A 20775-nucleotide genomic window follows, 5' to 3' on the forward strand; every position below is an offset into this window, starting at 1 on the left:
TTCAGGCTGGATAGAAGCCTTTCCCCCAACCAGGGAAACTGCTGATGTAGTTACCAAAATCATATTACCAAGAAATCATTTCAAGGTTTGGTCTACCTCAGAATATTCAGTCAGATAATGGTCCCGCCTTTATTTCTCAGATCACTCAACAGGTATCCTCGAGCTTACATATCACCTGGCACCTACACATCCCATACCATCCACAATCCTCAGGGAAAGTAGAAAAGGCAAATGGCCTCATAAAGACACACCTTACAAAACTCACTTTAGAACTACACCAACCTTGGCCTCAACTTTTGTCCTTAGCCTTAGCCAAGCTCAGGGCACTTCCCTGGGCTCCTACTTTTTTAAGTCCTTTTGAACTTATGTATGGCCGGCCATTCTTGCTCCACAATCTTCCTGATCCCCAAAATCTCCTTCCCCTGGCTGACTATGTCCCAGTCCTCTCCTTCCTCCGACACCTGTTGCAACAACATGCTGATCTCTGCCTTCCACAACCCTCTGGAGAGGCCAAACCAGATCCTCCCATATCCCCAGGAGATCTAATTTATCTCAAATGTTCTAAATCCACAGGACTACAATCAAGGTGGAGTGGCCCTTAGCTGGTCTACTTGGCTACCCCTACAGTAGTCAAAGTTGCTGGACTCCCATCCTGGTTTCACATCATTCAGGCTAAGAGGTGCCCTCTCAGCCCTAAATCTGATCATTCTGAGTGGTCATCTCATCTTCTGTCACCCACCCGTCTCTGTTTCACGAAGGCCTCACAGCCACAGTTAACAGGCTAAGTCATGTTTTGTTATCCAATCTGGTTCCTAATCTCTTATGTTCTATTAATGATCATTTTTACAGCAGGACTCTTGACAGTCTTTCCTAGAGACTCCCACATCATGCGTAAGATCATCTTCATAATGTTCTATGTGATAACTGTTGTGGTTCTTTTTATCCTCAGCTGTCTGGTTAAACGTGACATCCCTGAAAGCCTAAGCCCTTACCTTCCCTATACTGGTACAGCCACCGTCTCCCCTACTCCCCCTATTTTTTCCAGCTCAACTCCTAGACCGGAGACAAGTTTTACACGCCTACCCTCCTAACTTTTATGCTTTCAGATGGGGGAGTAATCACCTCTCATAATTTCACTCCTTCTAACCTCACACTTATTTTTTAAAATTCTACCTCACCATGATAATGATCCTACCTCAACGTCATCCTGATAGAATAACATGTCTAAATCAAAGGCACCTTCCTCTCTACCTCACCTGGGTCCTTAAATATGACAGTGCCATGTCTCCTCATAACACCTTGTCTCTTTGTTTTTTCAGTCTAACATACGTACATTCACCAGTGAAGTTGTCCTGGCTAAAACACCTGGTGTCAGAGTCTACCTGGGCATCAACCATCATACCGTCAACTCCCCTAGGCTCCAGTACAGTGCCCCCTGTCAGCAGGAAACAGTTAAAGAGAGAAATCTTCGCCCCTTTTCATAATAATCATAAGATGGGATATGAAAGGGTTGTTGACCCAGACCGGACACTGTAGCCAGAAAAAGCCTCATCCAGAATTAGGGAGCTCCTTTCTCCCCACCCCTAGAGATTTACCTGTAACCCTATATCCCCCCACCCTTCGGAATCTGCCCCTGGTGCCAAAAGTGTGCCAATGAAATACCTGTGCATCTCTAATGGCCTTAGGGCATTGCCCTAAACTTACGCTACTTATATTTCCCCATGCCACGTGTCCGCGTGAGAGAGATCGCCAGACTTCAGTGGCTGGCATGCCAGTCCTCTCTCTCCGTGTTCCCATAACATGTCTAAATCAAAGGCACCTTCCTCTCCACCTCACCTGGGTCCTTCCCTCTTTTGATTTATACTCCTCATCTTTTGGGAATATTTTTCATCTTCTGGAAATAATCCTATCAAATCTGTTATGTCTTTCAAAGTTCTTCTAATTAATGTTGATAGAATTTTTGGCGCGGCTAAAAAGATAAGTATGAAATAAAAGTGGCCTTTAAGAATGTGGAGACTCCATGATCTCTGGGGTCTGGCATTCTCTCTGCCCCACACGTGGTGTGGGGGCATACATGTAGCTTAGGTTTGGGGTGGAGCCTAAGGGGCATTACTGATGCACAGGTAGCCCATTGGAATTCATTTCATGCCACAGATAAATTGCCTAGGGGTAGGAAGGTGACCTCAAGATAGAGCCTGTTGGTTCTGCCTCCCAGACTCCCACCGCTGCAGCTTCTCATCCAGGGCACAAAATCCTTTCAAATGTTAACATTAAAAATTAGTTGGATCTAGAAATTTTCTGAGGTCAGGAATATAAAACTCAGAGTGACAAAGTCTGAATATATGACGAGAACTGTTAAGTCTGGTCCCATGCCACTTAACCACATTTTGGTCAAAGACCAAATATACAGAAGTATACACAGAAGTGGTTCGATGAATAACAGAGTTAGAGAATTTGTATCATTTAGCGGTGCTGTAGCTCTCCTAATGTCATAGGTGACACATCACTCGTGATTGTGGTGCTGGCAATGTGGACAAACCTACTATGCTGTACTAATCAACCCGGGTGCATGCCTGTAGTCCCAGTTATTTGGGAGGCTGAGGCTGGAGTATCACGTGAGCCAAGCAGGCAGTTCAAGTGTGGGCAACAAAATGAGACCAATTTCAAAAACAACAAAACCAGAAAAAAAAAAAAAAAAAAAAAAAAAGAGCACAATTATGTACAATGCACGAGTATTGGTTTATGTATTTACATTTCTATTGTTATTTTAGATTATTCTCATTCTACTTATATAAAAAATTTATTGTAAAATCCTATACCACATTATACTGGAACAGCCGCACACATCTCCTAGTTATCTCATCTCTTGACATCAACAGGCGCTGATGTTCACATAGTGAAGAAACTCACTCCCTTACGGGACTGGCCCTGTGCACAGGGCCAAACGCACTTTTTGTGTGTATGCGTCTTCTCCTTGGGTCTTTTTGGGTTTTCTGGTACTGGGAATGGAGCTCACAAACTCGGGCTTGCCAGGCAGGCGCTTGCTGCTGAGTTAAGTCCCCGACCCCTCACTCATAGATTTTAAATAGGACTAAGGAAGGGTTAAAATTCTCGGACCGGGGCACCCCTTCTGGCCTTAACCCGGCAGCTTGGACCTCCTGCCACCCACAAAAACTTGACCAGCGGGGCTGAGCTCTAGAGGTGGGGCGATGCGAAGGGGTCCCCCGCGGGGCGCAGCGCGCAGAGGAATCCGGAAGTGGGCGGGGCGGACCTTCCTGTTTCCGGTTTCTTTGGTCTCTGCAAAGTAGTTGTGGCCTGCGGGTGTGAGGCTCTCCGAGTGCTTGCCCAGCTGTGTTACAGCCAGCGCTGCTGAGGGGGGCTGGCTCAGTCCACAGCGCGAGTGCCATGCCCGTGACGCTGGGTTACTGGGACATCCGCGGGGTAAGCGCGAGGTCTGTCTGAGGGGTGAGAGGAACACGCAGAGCTAAGAGCTGGGGAGCTGGAGGCAGAATAAAAGCACGCAAAACCTTCTCAGGCTTGCTGGAGGCCTCTGCTTGTCCCTCAGTGCTCAGGAGCTCACTGGTGTGCAGACCTTTTTGTGTGTGTGCACGATCGCCTGTGAGATTGTTAGGAGGAGGTGGAGGCCCACAGTCAGGATCCCTCGGACTCTGACTTCTGCCCCTGGCCGTCCCTTTCAGCTAGCCCATGCCATCCGCCTGCTCCTGGAATACACAGACACCAGCTATGAGGAGAAGAGATACACCATGGGGGACGGTAATGGCACTTTCCTGTGCCGACCCCTCCCCAATCCTGATGATTGGTGCCCAGCAGCCCATGCCCTGCCCACCTGTTGCTTACTTTAGCAGCCTCCAGCTGGCTCTACAGCATGCCCCTTTCAGAAACCTCTCTGAAGTTGCAGTTTGGTCACACTAAGAGCAGAGCGTCCATCCCTCTCTATCTGTAATTAGGACATTTCTAACCCTTTTGTAAGGATCCACAGCCCTTACAAGCCCTCACACTTTACCTTGAAGCAGACTGGCTACGATTCCAGATCCATTGTCTCAGGGTTCTTGCCAGACTCCTTAGAAGTGCCAGTACCATGGGAAGGAGAGAGGGACTCCAGAGAGGTTTGACTTCACTTTCTGTTCTCTACCACAGCTCCTGACTATGACAGAAGCCAGTGGCTCAATGAGAAGTTCAAGCTGGGCCTGGACTTTCCCAATGTACGTGAAGGGTGGGGGTGATTTGGAGAAATTAAAGTCATTCCTACCTCATCTCCTTTCCTAGATTAAAGGCTTCAGAATTAGTGCTCAACTACTGTCTTTCCTGGTGTCTGCCTTGTGTTTCTGTGGTGGTGGTCATTCTGTAGAATGTGTGCAGGGCTTGCCATGGGCAGACACACTGAGTGTGTCATGTCTGCCCTAACTCAGGGAAGGGATGCTGGGACCTGGTGTCTCACCTGACCTTTCTTGACTGTCTATGCAGCTGCCTTACCTAATTGATGGGACTCACAAGCTCACCCAGAGCAATGCCATCCTGCGCTACATTGCCCGCAAGCACAATATGTGTGAGTAGAGCTAGCTGCTGGGTGTGAGGGCACATGGTCATCTCTTGGCTGGGGTCAGAAGCTGAGGGTGAGTCTCTGTTGTGCGGTGTATAGGTGGAGAGACAGAAGAGGAGAAGATTCATGTGGACATTTTGGAGAATCAGGTTATGGACCTCTCCAATCAACTGGCCACAGTCTGCTATAGCCCAGACTTTGTGAGTCATCTTTTGCCCCTTCGGGGCTGGATCCAGCAGTATTGAGATTATGAATTAGGATTCTTGGGTCCCCTCTATGTAGTTCTTTGTTTCTATTTTGATTTCCTTCAAGCTCTGTACATATCAAATCATTCCCTATGCTGCCACTAGTGTCTCTCATTATGCCAAGCTATGTTAAGTGAATCTTACTCAATTTCCACCAATCTTAGGATATAGTTCAGACTTTCTGTGATGGACATTCAGTTTCCAGTGAGTATAGTCTGTGTTCACTCCAAGTTTTACTCCTGGATTGGGCCCTTTCCCACCTGTTCCACACCATCTGCCTCCTCATAAGTGCACATATCGAGCCTATGAGGAGCAGAAGCACAAGGCGAAGGACTGTCATGGAACCTTTGGATTCTAACCTCTGCCACTTGTTTCCCTTCCCAGCAGCATGAATTAGTAAATTATCTTAATGGGCAGCTCAGGGTCTTTCAGAGAAAACTTTGTTCCTCTCCATCTCAAATACTCCTCAACTTGCTAGAAAAAAACCCTAAAATATGCATTTCATTCTTCTAGAGCCTACCAGGAAGAACTAGCATCTTATTCCCTGGGGCTTTCTGTTCTTGCTTTTTTTGTTTGTTTGTTTTTATTCTACTCAACATTCAAGTCAAAGCCAGCCAAGAGTTCAGGGCGTTCATAGCTTACACCCATAGAAGGTAACTGGGGACCTGAGTGTGATATGCACTATGTCTTTCTGATTTCCCGTTCCCACAGAAGGATGGGATTAAGTATCAAGTAGTAGTCTCATAAACTCTGACGCATGAAACTGGAACTTGGCCATTGACTGGAACCCAGTTCCTGTCTCAGGGAAGATGGCTCCTCATCCCTGGCCACCTAGAGCCACACACAGATCCAGCAAGGCCTGGTCTCTCTGCCAAAGAGCTTGTATCTGAGGGTGATGACAACTGTTTTCTACATCAGGAGAAGCTGAGGCCCGAGTACTTGGAACAAATCCCTGAAAAGATGAAGCTCTTTTCTGATTTCCTGGGGAAAAAGCAATGGTTTGTTGGTGACAAGGTAAAATGGAAAGAATTCGCAATTGTCATCCTTTTCAGGTTACAAAATTTCTAGCACATTCATTCTTGGCTTTCTGCAGATCACCTATGTGGATTTCCTCACTTATGATGTACTTTGCCTGCACCGTACATTTGACCCCAGCTGTCTGGAGGCGTTTCCGAATCTGAAGGATTTTATTTCTCGCTTTGAGGTAATGTCTATCATCCTCCTAACCCTTGGCTGTAAGGCTGTAAGCTTTTCTTCCCCTTTCTCTTTCACAATCCTTTCTTAGTGCTTGAGCCAAAATGAAGAAACCAGTGTTTATTGAGTTCCAGATTTCTGCCAGGATCTACATTCATGTCTTACATCTGTTATATGAAATTTATCCTTATAACATTGCTTTAAAGTTGACAGAATTATTAGTCCCATTGTACAGATGAGGGAACTGAGACTGTAGAGGGTAAGTTACTTGGTGAATGTTCTAACACCATTGTAGACTGTGCGGCCTCTCTGTTGGCTTTTGGTTTCTAAGGGTAGCAGGCAGTGACTCTCTGCTTTGTACCCAAAAGAAAAGCCTGAGGCTCTTGTCCAGCTTGGATTTCAAGCTTAGCACCCTTGGAAGTGAGAGAATATGTGAGGAGGGTGTATACAGCTGGTATCAGGAGGGCTACAACAAGGCCGGTGGTGTGAAAAATCAAGACACAGACAACATGACACCTAACTTTCAGAGTTTTCTGCTGAGTCATATCTCAGACTGAAGAAGCCCTGAAACCACAGGTTATAGTTTTTGCTGGATTAAGTACTCATTGGAGTACTCCTGTGGGAGGATTTTATCTTGAGTTTTGGGTATCAGATGTCCTGTTTTCACCCTTTCAACTTTTTCCTTCTTCTCTTTAAAATCTCAAGTGTTTGGGCTAAGGATTTAGCTCCGTGGCACAAGTGCCTGCCTGGCAGGTGCAAAGTCATGAGCTCGATCCCTGGTTCAAAAAAACCAAAAAAACCCAACAAGTGTTCCCTTTGTGTAATGGGGTCCTACTCCCATTGCCACTGATCTCTCTATGAGCCTCAGTGTAGGCCCAGGGGACACATGCAGTGACTCCCCGACTCCCCTGCAATCCTGGGATTCAGGCCTCCCAGACTGAGGTGTGCCCTGCTGTCAGGCTCTGAGGAGCGTAGCCTCATCACGTCATAGCTCATCATGAGTCCTGCGGGGTCCACTTCTTTGTTTTTAAAGAGTAGGAAGAATTTATTGAGAGAAAGAAAGCTTCTGTGTAAGAGGGACAGAAGGCATCCTGGAATAGTGCGTTGTCCTGAGTCTACTTCTTTGTAACCAACAATACCTTTATTAGAGATTCAAGAATTTGAGGTATTAGTGCAGTAGGTTTTTTTTTAGCTCGGAATCTTATTTCCTTTCCCTTCCGTATCCAGTGAAGTGTTTTCTCAGCTCATTTCTATCCATTCTGGCTCTGATCCAGGCCACGTGGTTTAGGGATTAGGCAAGACCTGGCCTGCCTATGGAGAGGAGGGAAGGGCAGGGGCAGAACTGAGGGCTGCAGGGTAGGCTGCTATGGGGCTGACCCCTTGTGTTCAGGGGGACGCTGAACCCTTTAGAAATGATCGGGGACTCATTCTCCTCTAAAGAAGGTCCACAGCACACCCGAATTTCATGCCACCTAGCCTATGTCAGTGCTAGAGATGTGGTAGTTTGGGACGTAGTGAGATTGGTCTCATATAGCAGATAGGGAAATGTGAGGTTTGTGCTTCAGGAATTGAGTAAGAGCTGCATGTGCTTTCCGGGCTGGTTTTGCTGTCTGTACACTTTACTGCAGGTTTTGCTGAATCCCTGGGTAAGATCTGTGATCTGTTCCATACTGTCCCTCTGTCCTGTTAGGCCCCTTCTCTGTGTGCAGACTTAGGTAAGAATAAGCCTGCCTGTGAAATAGTTTGCATAGAGAGGGAATGACAGGTCCTTCTGTGGAGACAGCAGGAGGGGGTACAGCAGAGAGAACACAGAAGTGGAGAGAAAGACCAGCCTGTATGTAGACCTGTCCCATTTGAAAATGAGAAAGTAACCTCACATCTCTATTCTGCTGCAGAACGTGAGCTTGTTCTTTGTTTTCCCTACTTGCAGGGCTTGAAGAAGATCTCTGCCTACATGAAGTCTAGCCGCTTCCTCGCAGCACCTTTATATACAAAGACGGCCACATGGGGCAACAAGTAGAGGGTCGAAAGCACAGGAGATTAGCGTGAGGAGCTCATTCTCTTCTTGCTGCCCAGGGCCCAGCCTGACTCACCTGCCCCTTGGTGGCTGTGTCTGCTTTGAGGAGCCGGTCGGAACCCTCTCCCTGAAGCTCAGGCATGCCCCATTTCAAATCGCAGGGCTGCCTGGAAGACCAATTTTGCCTCGTGGGCAACTTGTGCCCCATTGAGATCCCTACCCTGGTCCTGTGTGATCTGAATAAAGTCTGAGCTGCACCTGCTCGGTATTTGTCTTTCTGTGTCTGGCTTTCTGCACTTAACAGCTGGCACTGCTACTTCAAAGGGACTGAGTGCTAACTCTGGCTGGGTTCACAGAGGGAAGAAAGGGTTTTGAGAATTCCTGGGTTTGAGTGTTAGATTTTAGAGCCTGGGAGAGATTCTGAAGACAATAAAAGGCTTTCTGTACATGGCATCTCATCTTGCAGCATCATTGAAGCTCAGGCTTGCCTTTTGGGGTCTCCAAACTCCTAGGTCTGTGGAACTGGGTGGCACAACTGGGAGTGAGTGGCAGATAAATCTTCAAGTGTATTTTCAGCTGTGCACTTGAATCAACCCAGAATTACCTTTACCCTCACCCTTTGGGTGCTGAAAATTTTGGGGCGTCTGACTGTAGCACATCAGGGGCGCTCTAGGATCTTGTCTCTGCTCCTTTTCTCAGCTTTCATGGGACCTCTCTGCTTGCCAAATACTTGGTGTGGGACCGTCTTGCTTAGTTAATCCCTCACTTTCATGAGTACCTGTGAGATAAATTTCTTCAATACTTACATTACTGAAAATGTATACTGAGTATTGGTTTATATGCTCAGGGTTGGTAAGAATCCAGGATGGGTTGGGGTGGGCCAAAGTCCCCATTGCATCCAGGCTCTGCCCCTCTCTGCTCTGCGGCTCCCAGAACTAGGAGGTCAGGAATGCAAAGACCTGTTTGTGCATCCACAGCACTGTCTGCATGCTGTGATCCTGGTTTACTGGGACATCTGTGGGTAAACTAAGGGTCCACCTGGAAGGTGGGAGAGGGAAAGGGTCCTATATCTGCTGAATAGTGCTGGCCAGTTCTAAAAGATAAAGCCTCTTCAGAATTTACTGGAATCCTCTGCCTGTCCCTTCAGGAGTTCAAGCACATTGGAGCTCATACACATATAGTATGCGTAGGGTGTTATAGGCATAAATTAGGGAGGTCAACTGGTAATGCATGATGGGGGGCTGGGAGGTCAATGCTTCAGGATGGGCAGAGACCAAGATACTCCAAACTAGTCATTATTTATTGGGTGTACATAATATAGGAGGGCTAGTAGAAGATTCAAGGTAGGCAGAAGATTCAGAGATTGATGACGCTGCAGGTAACAGATAATCCTGGGATGACAAGAGGGTAGAGATGATATGCTTAGAAAGATCTTACTCTGGATTGTTCTTTTTAATTTTAGTAGTTTTAATTAGTCTTAGTTTTAGTTAGTCTTAGTGTGTGGGAGAAAATGGCCCATCCCAAAAGAGTTAATGGGAAGTCTCAAAAGGTTAATACCATAAACCCAAACCTTGATTTATCTCTTATGGAAGTATGCAAAATTTGCATTATGAATTTGTGGTCCCCAATAAACTGGAATAGATATTGTGCCACCAGGCTCCCTTTATCTCTGACTTCTGTCATGGGTCATCTGTCCCAGCTGGGTCATGTCACCTTCTACTCCTAGAATACCCAGAAACCAGCTAGCTGTAGAAAAGGTACATCATAAAAGATAGTAATGGCACCCTCCTGCTCAGATCCTTGCCAAATGCTGGTGATTGGTGTCTAGCAACCCCTGCCTTGGATACCTGTTGCTCACCCTGGCAACTCTCTTCCAGCTGCACCACAAGCCTGATTGTTTAAAAAAATCCCTTCAGACATTCTACAGTACATGTGTGCAGGGCTTGCTCTGGACAGACATTGAGTGTGTCACATTTGCCCTAACTCAGGGAGGGATGCTGAGACATCAAGCTCAACTGACCTTTCCTGCTTCTCCTGTAGCAACCCTACTTAATTAATGGGACTCACAAGCTCACCCAGAGCAGTGCCACCCTGCATTATACTGCACACAAGAATAACATATGTAAGGTTTAGCTGCTGGTTGTGGGGCACATGGTCATCTCTCTGGGCATGGCTAGGGTCAGAGGCTGAGGGTGAGTTTCTGTTGTGTGGTGTATAGGTGGGGAAAGAGAAGAAGAGAAGATTTGTGTGGACGTTTTGGAGAAACAGGTTATGGACACCTACATGCAGCTGGCCAGGCTCTGCTGCAGCCCAAGTTTGTGAGTTTGCCTCCATGCTGGGCTAGAGAAGTAGTGAGACTCAGGGGCCCAGACTCCTCTACTGTGGTCCTGTTGGCTGTGTGAACTGCTTAGTGCTACTCATTGTATGAGCAGATTCCTAATTTGCCCACAGAGTGACCCTCATATCCCAAAATCAGATCAAATGAGTCAATTCTCATCCTTCTTAGGATATAAACTTTGTTCCTCATGATAGAAACCCAAGCAATAACTTTTGGGGTCAGATTCCCTTGTCTTTGACCACCAGCTTCTGCCCTGGGTCTTCTCTTGGGCCCGGTTGGTTTAAAGAGTCATGGTTCTAGAAAACACAGACTCAAACTGTGTGAGAAGGTCAAACGGCTTGAAAGGGAACCTTCATCTTCAGATTTCTTCTCAACTCGTTTCCCAGTCCTGTTGACACTCACAGGCATAAATAGATTTACTCAGTAGGCAGTTCATACTCTACTGATAGGTTTTTATTTCTCTCCCTGTTTCCTTTTTTTTATTTAAAGAGAAAACAAAACAAAACAGTAAAGGGGTACAAGTAATACAGGATTTCAAGAAAAAAAATATACAGTAAGAAATCACTAGTTAATAGATTACATATTGTCATCTTAGAAACAGTTGTCTAAATTACAAAATTAAAGCATACAAAGTAGACATTCATACAGTGAGATTGCAGACAGTTCTGTTCAGTGATCCAACAAAAACTCAGTAATATGGTTTTCTATCCTACACACTTAAATATACTTGCAGTTATATCCTTTAGATCACTTTCTTTTCCTCTTTTTTTACAGTAACAATGACACATTTTGGGTTTTATTATACTCACAGTTCTTACTACTTTTTTTTTTGAAGAGAGAAAAAAAAAAAAAACCAAATGTGACAAAGCAAAACAGAGTCAGTTGGAACAGAAAGATGGACATAGTACATGAAGCGAAAACAGAATACCAGGTGATCAACAATGATTACCATTATGCCTCTTGCTAGCTTAAAAAGAGTTGCTTATATCATCAGGTATAATAGAATTGAACAAAACAGTACAGAACAAGACCAATAAAACCTACATTGGAGACCTTACAGGACTTCAAAAGAAGATAATAATCAAACCATAATGGGCATCATAGTAAATTTATTGCCTTCAAAGTGGTTGCCTATACCCTCAAACTTGATACTATCAAACAAAACAGAATATAGTAAAATCAGAACAAGATGGGTAGAGCAATACAGGGGTTCAAATCAGGTTAATAGGAAAATAAAAAAGTTACTATAATATATCCCGCTATTTTTTAATTTAGTTTTCCTTTAATTAAAAATATAAAAAATAAATTAATTTTTTAAAAAAAGGAAAAAAAGGGGGAGATTGAGATTAAAAAGGACATAGCAACAGAACAACACAGGTCATAACCAAACAATTTAAGCATCATTGTGTTTCATCACCAGATAACCTGACATAATAGTAGTTACCATAGTGTCTCTTTCCTTGTAATATTTGAGTATAACTTCGTATACTATAGCATCAAGCATATCAAGACAGTGTGAAGCCATTCAAGAGAATGAAAGTAATACAGGGTATTTAGAACCAGCTAACAGAAAACGAACAACAGTTTCTATATTATCTCTTTGCCTATAAAAAATTTTGTTTGGGGCTGGGGATTTAGCTCAGCGCATAAGCACCTGCCTTGCAAGCAGGTGGTTGTGAGATCGATCTCTGGTACCGATAAAAAGTTAAAAAAATTTTAAAAAATTTTGTTTATACTATCACATATATTAAAATATAATAAAACACAACATGTTAAAACCAATGGAAACAGATGAACAACAGCTTGATGAGACTTCAAAACAAGATGATATTAAATCAGCACTAGCTATTATGATGTCTTGTTTTCTTCAAAATAGCTATTCGTACTATTACAGACAATAAAATCGAACAACCCAGATTAAAACCATTGCAATTAGTGAGTGAAAACATTATATGGCTTCAAACCAACATGATTGGGAATCATGATTATCACATACTTTTATGTATTCTTATCATTTCTTACACTAGGGAAACTATTCGGTATTTATACATCTGAGTTTGATTTATTTCACTTATGAGTATGGTCTCAAGCTGCGTCCATTTATTTATAAATATCTCAATGTGATCATTCTTTATAGCTGAGTAGTACTCTATTGTATAAAAATACCACAACTTTTTTTTATCCATTCCTCAGTTGATGGACACTTAGGTTGTTTCCAAGATCTGGCTATTACAAATTGTGCTGCTATAAACATGGGTACACATATATCACTGTGGTATGATGCTTTCAGTTCTTCAGGGAATATGCCTAGAAGTGGAATAGCTGGGTCAAATGGGGCTTCCAATCCCAGCTTTCTGAGAAATCTCCAGACTGACCTTCACAATGGTTGCACCAGTCTATACTCCCACCAACAGTGCGGGAGAGTTCCTTTTTCCCCACAGCCTCTCCACATTTGTTGTTGGTCCTGATCCTGGCCATTCTTTCAGGAGTGAGATGGAATCTCAATGTGGTTTTAATCTGCATTTCTCTAATGACCGATGATGATGAACATTTTTTCATGTATTTATTTGCCGTTTGTATTTCTTCATCTGAGAATTGTGTATTCATCTCAGATGCCCATTTTTGGATTGGGTCTTTGAATTTTGGGAGTCTGATTTTTTAATTCTTTATATGTTTTAAACAGAAGTCCTTTGTCTGAGAGGCAGTTCACTAAGATTTTTTCCCAATGTGTAGGTTTTCTTTTCACTATGCTGGAGATTCCTTTTACCTCACAAACTTGCTTCATTGTTCTGGACACTGCAAAAGTCTAAGTCCTGGTCTGCCTTCCCATGAAGTAGACTATTGGTCTCTTTTTTTGAGCACTTTTCATTTTGCTTTTTCAATTCTGTGTGACTTCTGAGTTCACAGCCTAGTGGGTGCCCACAGCATTTCTAGGTCTGATTTACAAGAGGCACGGCACTGAGGAACCTGGCCTCTTTGCCAGGGAGCTTATGTCTGAGGGTGATGACTTTGACCTTCAGAAGAAACTGACTCCAGAATACTTGGACCAACTCCCTGAAGTGAAGAAATTTTTCTCATAGTTCCTGAGAGCCATGGTTTGCAGGGGACAAGGTAAAGGAGAGGGAGATGAAGAAAGGAAGTTGTCATTGTCCTAGTATTATAAGCTTTCCTCCCACCCACTCTCTGCTTTTGTAGATCACCTCTGTGAATTTCCTTGCTTACAATATTCTTGATTAGCACCACATGTTTGAGCCCCACATTTTCAAAATGGACACATTTTCAAACTGAATGATGTTATTCCCTGTTTGGAGGTGGCAGCCTACTCTTCCTTCTGTGGGATGTACTTTGTTTTTCCATTTTTCCCTAGCTCCAGAGTAAAAATGAAGAATAGTATTTGTGAGCATGCATTTAATATGTCGGAACCTGTCCTCACATCTTACATCTATTGTATTGAATTTATCATTGCAGCAATCCACAAGGCTGATAGAATTGCCAACCCCGTTGTGCAGATAAGGGAACTGAGAGTCCCGAGCCAACTGGCTTGTTCTCAGGCCCTCTGTCCCGCTAAATCGTTACAGGAAAAAAGGGCCAATCTATGGAAAGGAGAATGTTTGTGTGGAAAGAGGGTGACAGGGCCTCCTGTGGGGATGGTAAGAGGGATACAGCAGGGAGAACCCAGACTTGGAGAGACAGAGACAGGCTGCGTCAGTCTTATCCCATTTCTCAGCTGTGAGCGTTAGGAAGTTGTTTGATTGCTAAGTGCCTCGGGTTCTCTACTGATAATTTCTAAACATGAAGATGATCTTGCAGGTGTGTTGTGTGCATTTTCTATAAATGTACTTTGACCACAAATGGGCATAAAGCTAGCAGCAAGTGTGTAGCTTCCTTTAGTTACAGGGAATTGAATAGTTAGTTCCCTCGCTAGAGCTGGGGACCTCAGAGGCTGTGTTGTGTCTGTGTGGAAAGGCTGTTCTTAAGGCCTGAGCTCCTCCTCTTTGTTTCTGGTGCTTTGGGCCTGGAGAAGATCTCAGCCTATTGAAGTCTAGCCACTTCCTCCCAAGACCTGTGTTTACAAAGGTAGCTCATTGCAACAGAAAAATAGGGCCCTGTTATCCGATTACAGAGAGAGGGCTGTGGTTATCCCTCCTATCTCTGGGCCTTGGGACATAGGTTGCTCCTTGAACATCTGAATCAATATTCTCCCTGTTTTTTCTTTCTTTTCACTTCCTTCTCCTCTGTAGCACCTTTGGTTGTCTCCATTTCTGCTAAGAAATCCTCCCTCTCCCCCAAAAAAGAAATTCTTTCCCAGGTAGGTGTCTTTCAGCTTCAGATCCCTAATTTTTTTCAGCAAAGTTCACCACTCCTTTTTCTTGCCCCTGCTTTAAATTTAACACAATATTTTTTGGCTCTTCTTTGAGAATTCTGATGGACCCTGATTCCCTAGTACTGCTTGGTGCATGGCTCCTGTTCTCCAGTAAACTACACTGGCTTTGTGTCCTGTCTTATTCTCCCAGCTCTCTAGGCTCAGAGTTACTGTGTGGAGGTGTTTGGATGTTCTTTGTCCACTTGTCCAAAGCAAGGGAAGGGGGTATGTGGATGTGTAGAGGCCTCTGAATATTCAGGCAGGGCATGAGGTCATTTAAGGTCATTGCTGTCACTATCTGTGTCTCTCTGTTCCTCATCTTGGGATTTTACAGAAGAATGCTTCTTCCAAACTAGGTGTCTCCATTCATGTGGCAGTGTTTATAGCTGCCACAGACCATGTGCAGCTGTGTGTCATGCTTCAAAGAGGTATAGGCCAATGAGAAGGGACTGACTGTCCATAGATAGACCCTTTCTGTCACTGGCTTACTACTTTTCTTGCTGCTGAAACAAAATACCTGACACTCAAAGTTAAAGGAATAAAGGTTTATTTTGGCTCACAGTTTGTAGAGGTTTCAAACCACAGTTGATTGGCTCCGAGGCAGGTTGGCATGACACAGGGACATCACAGAGGAGAAGCAGTTCATGGCAGACAGAAAGCAGCAAAAGTTAACAAGCAGCAGTCGACAAATGACAACCTTCTTTCTCTCCCTTGTATTTCATCCAGGCTACCGGCCCCAAGGTCAACTGGCAGTCACATCCATGGTGGGTACCCTTAATCTACCCAGAACAATGCCAACCCAATCAGTGAACTAATTTAGTAATCACACAACATGCACTAAGTCTCAGCATCACATACTCTATAGCCAACCACCTCTGAAAGGCCTATGACCACATGGGGAGTCATGAGGATACTTCTCCCATAGATCTACCTACTACATTGTAACTGGTACTGTATTTTTTTACACAAGGTAATTACAAGTTCACTGAATGGTGGACATTTATCTCTGACATGTATTACTGTGCATGGCATAGGTCAATGTTCAAGAAATTTGGAAACTTGAAAGAACTGTTCCCAGGGATACTTTGGATTGAGTCTCTACATTCAAAATTGGGACAGCACTCTGGGAATAGGTATGTCAGCCCAAGGAGGTCCAGAATATGGTACAGAACAGATTATATAAACGTGTATTAGAGTGAAGTCTGAGCAAATGGCTCTCTGTAATCAGTAAAGAGGTTGCAGTTGCCCTGAGAAAAATATCAGCTGAGATGCACAGGCCTAGTTTGCTTGGCTACAAGGCAGCAATTTCTGAGACAGCAGCAAGACTATGGATTGTGGCCTTGATCAGGCTCTGCTGAGATCTGCGTGACAATACAGGGCAGATTTGAGCACAGTTTATTGGGAATGAATGCATCCCTCTGGTCATGGCCTGCAGAAACCTCTGGTAGTTAAAAAAAAAACAAGAGAGAAACAGGTAAGATATTCAAGGTCACTGTGAAATAAATGATTAATTCAAAAGCCAAAACCGGTAAGATGAAAGTTCAGGGAAGCTCAAAGTTTATGAAACTGACATGTAAGATAAAACATTTTAAAGATCAAATTTGTTAAACTTTAACTTGAAGAGAGATGAGATAAAAAGACAAAGGAAAAACAGTAATAGTAGTTTGTAGTAATACAGATGAAAGTTCTGTAGAGAGAATAAAATTATTAAATCAGACTAAAAGAGATATGGATCTTTCTCTTTTTTAAAGTATGGATCTTGAACAGAAGTCTGCAAACATTTTCCATCGGGTTTGTGGGATGAATGTTCTCTTGTGATTCCTCAACTCTGACTTAGTGGTATAGAAGCAACAATAGACGACATGTAATGACCACGAGGGGGTAGTGCTCTGGGAAAACTTAATTTCCAAACAGAAATGACTGCAACAAAGAGGAAACTAACTAACTGTTTGAAAATGGGTGAAGGACGCGAGCAAGCATTTCTCTAGAGAAGATACCCAAGGGGCTGATAAGCACATGAAAAGCTGCTCTCCATCCCCAGTCCTCAGAGATAGGTAAATCAAAACTGCAAGGGAGCTGGGCGCTGTGGAGCATGCCTGTACCCTCAGCACTAAGGGAGGCTGAGGCAGGAGGATTACAAGTTAGAATCCCACCTGGAAACTTAGTGAGATTCTTGTTTCAAAATGAACAATAGAAACATTGGAGATGTAGCTCAGTGTGTAGGATACCTAAGGTTCTGTCCCAAGCAAGTACTGCAAATAAAGAAACTGAAACCCAAAAAACTACAAAGAGATTGCATGTTACTTCCATTAGTGTGACTTCTGTTGAGACAGAACAGGGAGGCCCAGCCCTTTCTGAGAAACATTATTTCTTTGACAGTGGAAAGACAGGGTGGTCTTACCCATGTGACAGCTACTGCACCCCTCCTCCTTGCCTGATCACTAAGCTGCCCCAAGGGTGACCTGGGAGGGTAAAGATTGGCTCTGGAGCCTTTCTGCAGCCTCTGGGGTTATCCTAGCATCTGTTGTGTAGGCTTACACCTGTCCATGTCCCTGACAGGAGCAGGCTTGGCTGATGGCCACAGAGTCTGTCCTGGCCCTTTACCTGGCTAGTGGGGTGCTGCTCCTTCCTCCCTGAGAGACATCTTAGGATGGGGTCTAACAGAATAAAGTCGGACTGAGTCGCCCTCCACTGTTATCCCACCTCCTCCAAACCCTGTTGAAATGTCTCTAGAAAATTCAGCATCACTCTGGGGAACAGGGTGCTTTGTTCCAGGTATGGCTGCATTTGATGCTGGAAACCACTTCTCCTTTGACACATGTGGACCCATGAGCACCTCAGATGCTCACAGTGGTACCATCTGCATACTGGGGAGGACAACCTTGACAGCTACTCCTGGGTCAATCAGTATCTATTTGTTTGACTTCAACAAAGACTACTTTATTCGAAGTTTGGGAATTTGAGCCTTTAGTGCAACAGAGTTTCCAGCTTGGAATATGCTTTGCTTAGTCACTATCTATCCAGTTATGTGCTGTCTCAGCTCCTTCTTATCAGCTCTGTTTCTGACCCAGGCAGAATGACCATGGGGATTGTGCCAGAGCTGGCAAGACAGTTAGAGGAAAAGAGATGAAAGCTGTGGTCTAAGGCCACCTGGGCCTGGCTTGTGGGGTACAGGCAGTGGCAGATCTCTTTGAACCTTTGAAATTATCTCTGTGTATTCACTGTCCTGGTGTGGGTACAACTGAGGGTCATATGCTCCATGGCTACAGATGAAGCAGTTTGAGGCACAGTGATATTGTACTCAGGTACTGTCATGTCTCATAAGGGTAAATTTTATTTACCTGGGAATTATAAACTTGTATAAATAAAAAATTAGACAAATAAGTTTAAAAGGAGGAACAAAACCACTTTATCAGAAAACAGAGGAAAATAAGGAGATAGCTACCTTGTTGGAACAAGGTAGGAACCCCAGAGTCAGTGCTTGAGAGTTTTTGTTCTTAGCCCCTTTCACTGTATGGTAAGAAATGACTCTCCCTTTTGAAATTTATTATACCTTGATAAGCTGTTTCAGGCTCTGAGATCCCTGACCTGACCACTGACCCTGTCCATTATCTATGTGCAAATTCTTGGGCAAGCTCTCCTTGTCCTGGGAAGGTGCTGTCTCTAAAACTTATGATAAGCCTTATGTACAAGGCTAAATGAACAATTAGTAAAGGGATACATGGACACTGTAGTGCAGTAGCAGGATCAAAGATGATATTTGCACATGTGCAGATATGGGTATATATTTTATACACTAAACAAGTTTTCTATACCATGCCCCCCTCCCTACTTGTCTCCTTTGTACTTAACTAGAGGTGAGGAGAAGCAAATTGGGGCCCTGGCACCAAATGGGGCAAGGTTGCTTATCAGTCTCCCTGATTCTTTTAATAACACTCTCTAGCAAAGCTTTGCACTCTTTCTGATTAGGATTTTCCAGGAATCTCACTAAGGGCCTTACCTTTCCCTGCCTGTCCCCCAACTTTCCCTACAGTATCCCTTAATGAAATCTAGACTATTGACTTTCAGGATTCTGATTAGAACACTGCTTAGCCTTTCTTTGTGGGCCCACCCATGCCCTGTCCCTCTCATCCAGGATTTGCTGACACATTGGGTGTCACTGGGCTCTCTTTCAACCTGCACTTGGCATGTCCTGAACCTTGGAGTTAGATCCCTCCTCTGTTTGCAATACAGTTATGAAGAAACCTCCCTGTGCAGGGAAATAGCTGTGCAGAGAGGGAGTGTGAGGCCTGTGAAAAAAGTGGAAAAGGACAGCACAGAGTATGCAGAGCTGGGGAGACAGAGCCAGGCTACACCCTCCTTTGTCCCATTCACTAGCTTTGTGAGCATGAGGAAGTAAGTCACTTTACCTCTCTGTACTTTAACTTCTCTTTTAATCACAGGTAAACACAGAATCAGTATTCCAGGGCTTTTGCATGAATTTTCTAATCCTCTCTTATACTTTCTGGAGGGTATGGTATAATGCCAAGAGTCTCCTAAGCAGTCATCCATGCAAGTTTCACATTAATTAAAGGAGACTAAACAGTTTCCAGCAGAGCTGGGACCTAAGCAGACTGTAACACTTGAGCACTTGAGTGAAAAGATTCTTAGCAGGATCCTGATATGCACCTGGAGAATAGCTTTTTGAACTCCAAAGGAGATGCATACGCAACCCTCCAGCTTTCCATTGCCCACTGGCAGGCTGATGATCTAGAACTCCCTGAAGTCCTGCTGTTTTCTCTCAGTATTCATGTTCACTCTACTAGCCATACGTGGCGCCCAGTAGGGCCTTGATGGGGTAAGAGATGGCAGTGAGGAGCCAGGACTCTGTCCATTGCTCAGGGACCTGGGGACTGCTCAGATTTTTGCAGTGTTGTAGTGAAATTTGTATGTTTTTGCATTTCCTTCTTTGCATACCTAAGGTCTTAATAACTCTTATTGTTTTCTGCATAAGGCATTTCTCAATCATACTATTAAAAAGTCTTAGCCTTGTGCTCGCTTTGGCAGCACATATACTAAAATTAGAACGATTCAGAGAAGATTAGCATGGCCCCTGCGCAAGGATGACACGCAAATTCGTGAAGCGTTCCATATTTAAAAAAAAAGTCTTAGCCTTCTCCTAAAATCAGCAAAGTCCCCTCCCTAAAATTTCTGAGTCGTTCATTAAAGCCAAGCTGACCATCCTGACCATCAGTACTTGTGTCTGCTTGTAGAGCACTACTGAATCCCTCACTGTGCAGCCCAGTTTCGTGGTCCCTAGCACTAGTGTTGCCTTGTGCGCAGTCCTGATCCCCAGTGAGGGCTCTGTTTCAACCCTGTCTGATAGCAGCAAAAGACCAAAGCACACATTGTCTGTCATATTCTCTCTGATTTGCTCAATTTGTCAACCTTCACTGATACTACTAAAGGACTACTAAAGGTGGCTGTGTTTATAGGGATTCTGGAGGATTGGAAATGGGTTTTAGTCATCCTGGTTCTATTTCTGATACACTCAGAGCAGGCAGCACCAGGAGGCTCTCTGGAGAATAAAGGACCTCTTATCTGGGCCTATACCGCTCATTCATTCCTGCAGCATCATTGAGGACTCCATGGTGGGGCAGGATGGTGTGTCTCACTGACTAGGGACCCTATATGGTGGGAATGTCTGGTCCAGTGAGTGATCCAGGATGCCTTTTGTTTTCCACATGTATAGCTGTATGACATGTATTGAGTTTTCAGGATCCTGTTCTACTCAGTTTCCCAGATACCTTTGAGGCATCCTCTTCTGATTTGGTGCATGCTTAGTATTGGGACCATCTTTCTCAGTTTAACCCTCTCTTCTGTAAAACTGTGAGTTAAATTTCTGCTTTTATGCTTGTTAATCGTTACTACTTGTGCCTCTTCTCAGTTAATAAATCACTGGCTGTGAGTCTCCCTGTCTAGGAATCTCCTTGTCTTCAGCTCTCTCTTTAAACATTCTCAGTCTGTGACTTAGTCAATTCCTGGAGAACTCTTCCAAGATGAGCCATGACAGGGTTG

The 20775-nt window shown here is 44.2% G+C and overlaps 1 protein-coding gene and 1 non-coding gene across 2 annotated transcripts; both read left to right on the forward strand.

Moving 5' to 3' along the window:
- Positions 1-3266: 3266 nt before the first annotated feature.
- On the forward strand, positions 3267-8279 carry Gstm4 (glutathione S-transferase mu 4). Its single transcript, XM_003479207.5, has 8 exons — positions 3267-3441; positions 3699-3774; positions 4159-4223; positions 4486-4567; positions 4661-4761; positions 5725-5820; positions 5900-6010; positions 7931-8279. Exons 1-8 carry the CDS (start codon positions 3406-3408, stop codon positions 8018-8020), a joined length of 657 nt encoding a protein of 218 aa, XP_003479255.1. The 5' UTR covers positions 3267-3405; the 3' UTR covers positions 8021-8279.
- Positions 8280-19748: 11469 nt separating this feature from the next.
- Positions 19749-19855, forward strand: LOC111754383 (U6 spliceosomal RNA). The gene has a single exon (XR_002789075.1). It is a non-coding gene; the product is annotated as a U6 spliceosomal RNA (small nuclear RNA).
- The last annotated feature ends 920 nt before the right edge of the window (positions 19856-20775 follow it).

The sequence above is a fragment of the Cavia porcellus genome, unplaced genomic scaffold, assembly GCF_034190915.1.
Source record: "Cavia porcellus strain 051 isolate PalLab524CR breed Dunkin Hartley unplaced genomic scaffold, mCavPor4.1 scaffold_1, whole genome shotgun sequence".
Lineage (NCBI taxonomy): Eukaryota > Metazoa > Chordata > Mammalia > Rodentia > Caviidae > Cavia > Cavia porcellus.

What these genes read in the sequence shown, in the direction of transcription:
- Gstm4 (XM_003479207.5), top strand. Translation starts at nt 3,406, where the DNA reads ATGCCCGTGACGCTGGGTTACTGGGACATCCGCGGG. An exon ending in GTTACTGGGACATCCGCGGG is followed by an intron (nt 3,442 to 3,698) that starts GTAAGCGCGAGG and finishes CGTCCCTTTCAG; the next exon opens with CTAGCCCATGCCATCCGCCT. An exon ending in ATTTTATTTCTCGCTTTGAG is followed by an intron (nt 6,011 to 7,930) that starts GTAATGTCTATC and finishes CCCTACTTGCAG; the next exon opens with GGCTTGAAGAAGATCTCTGC.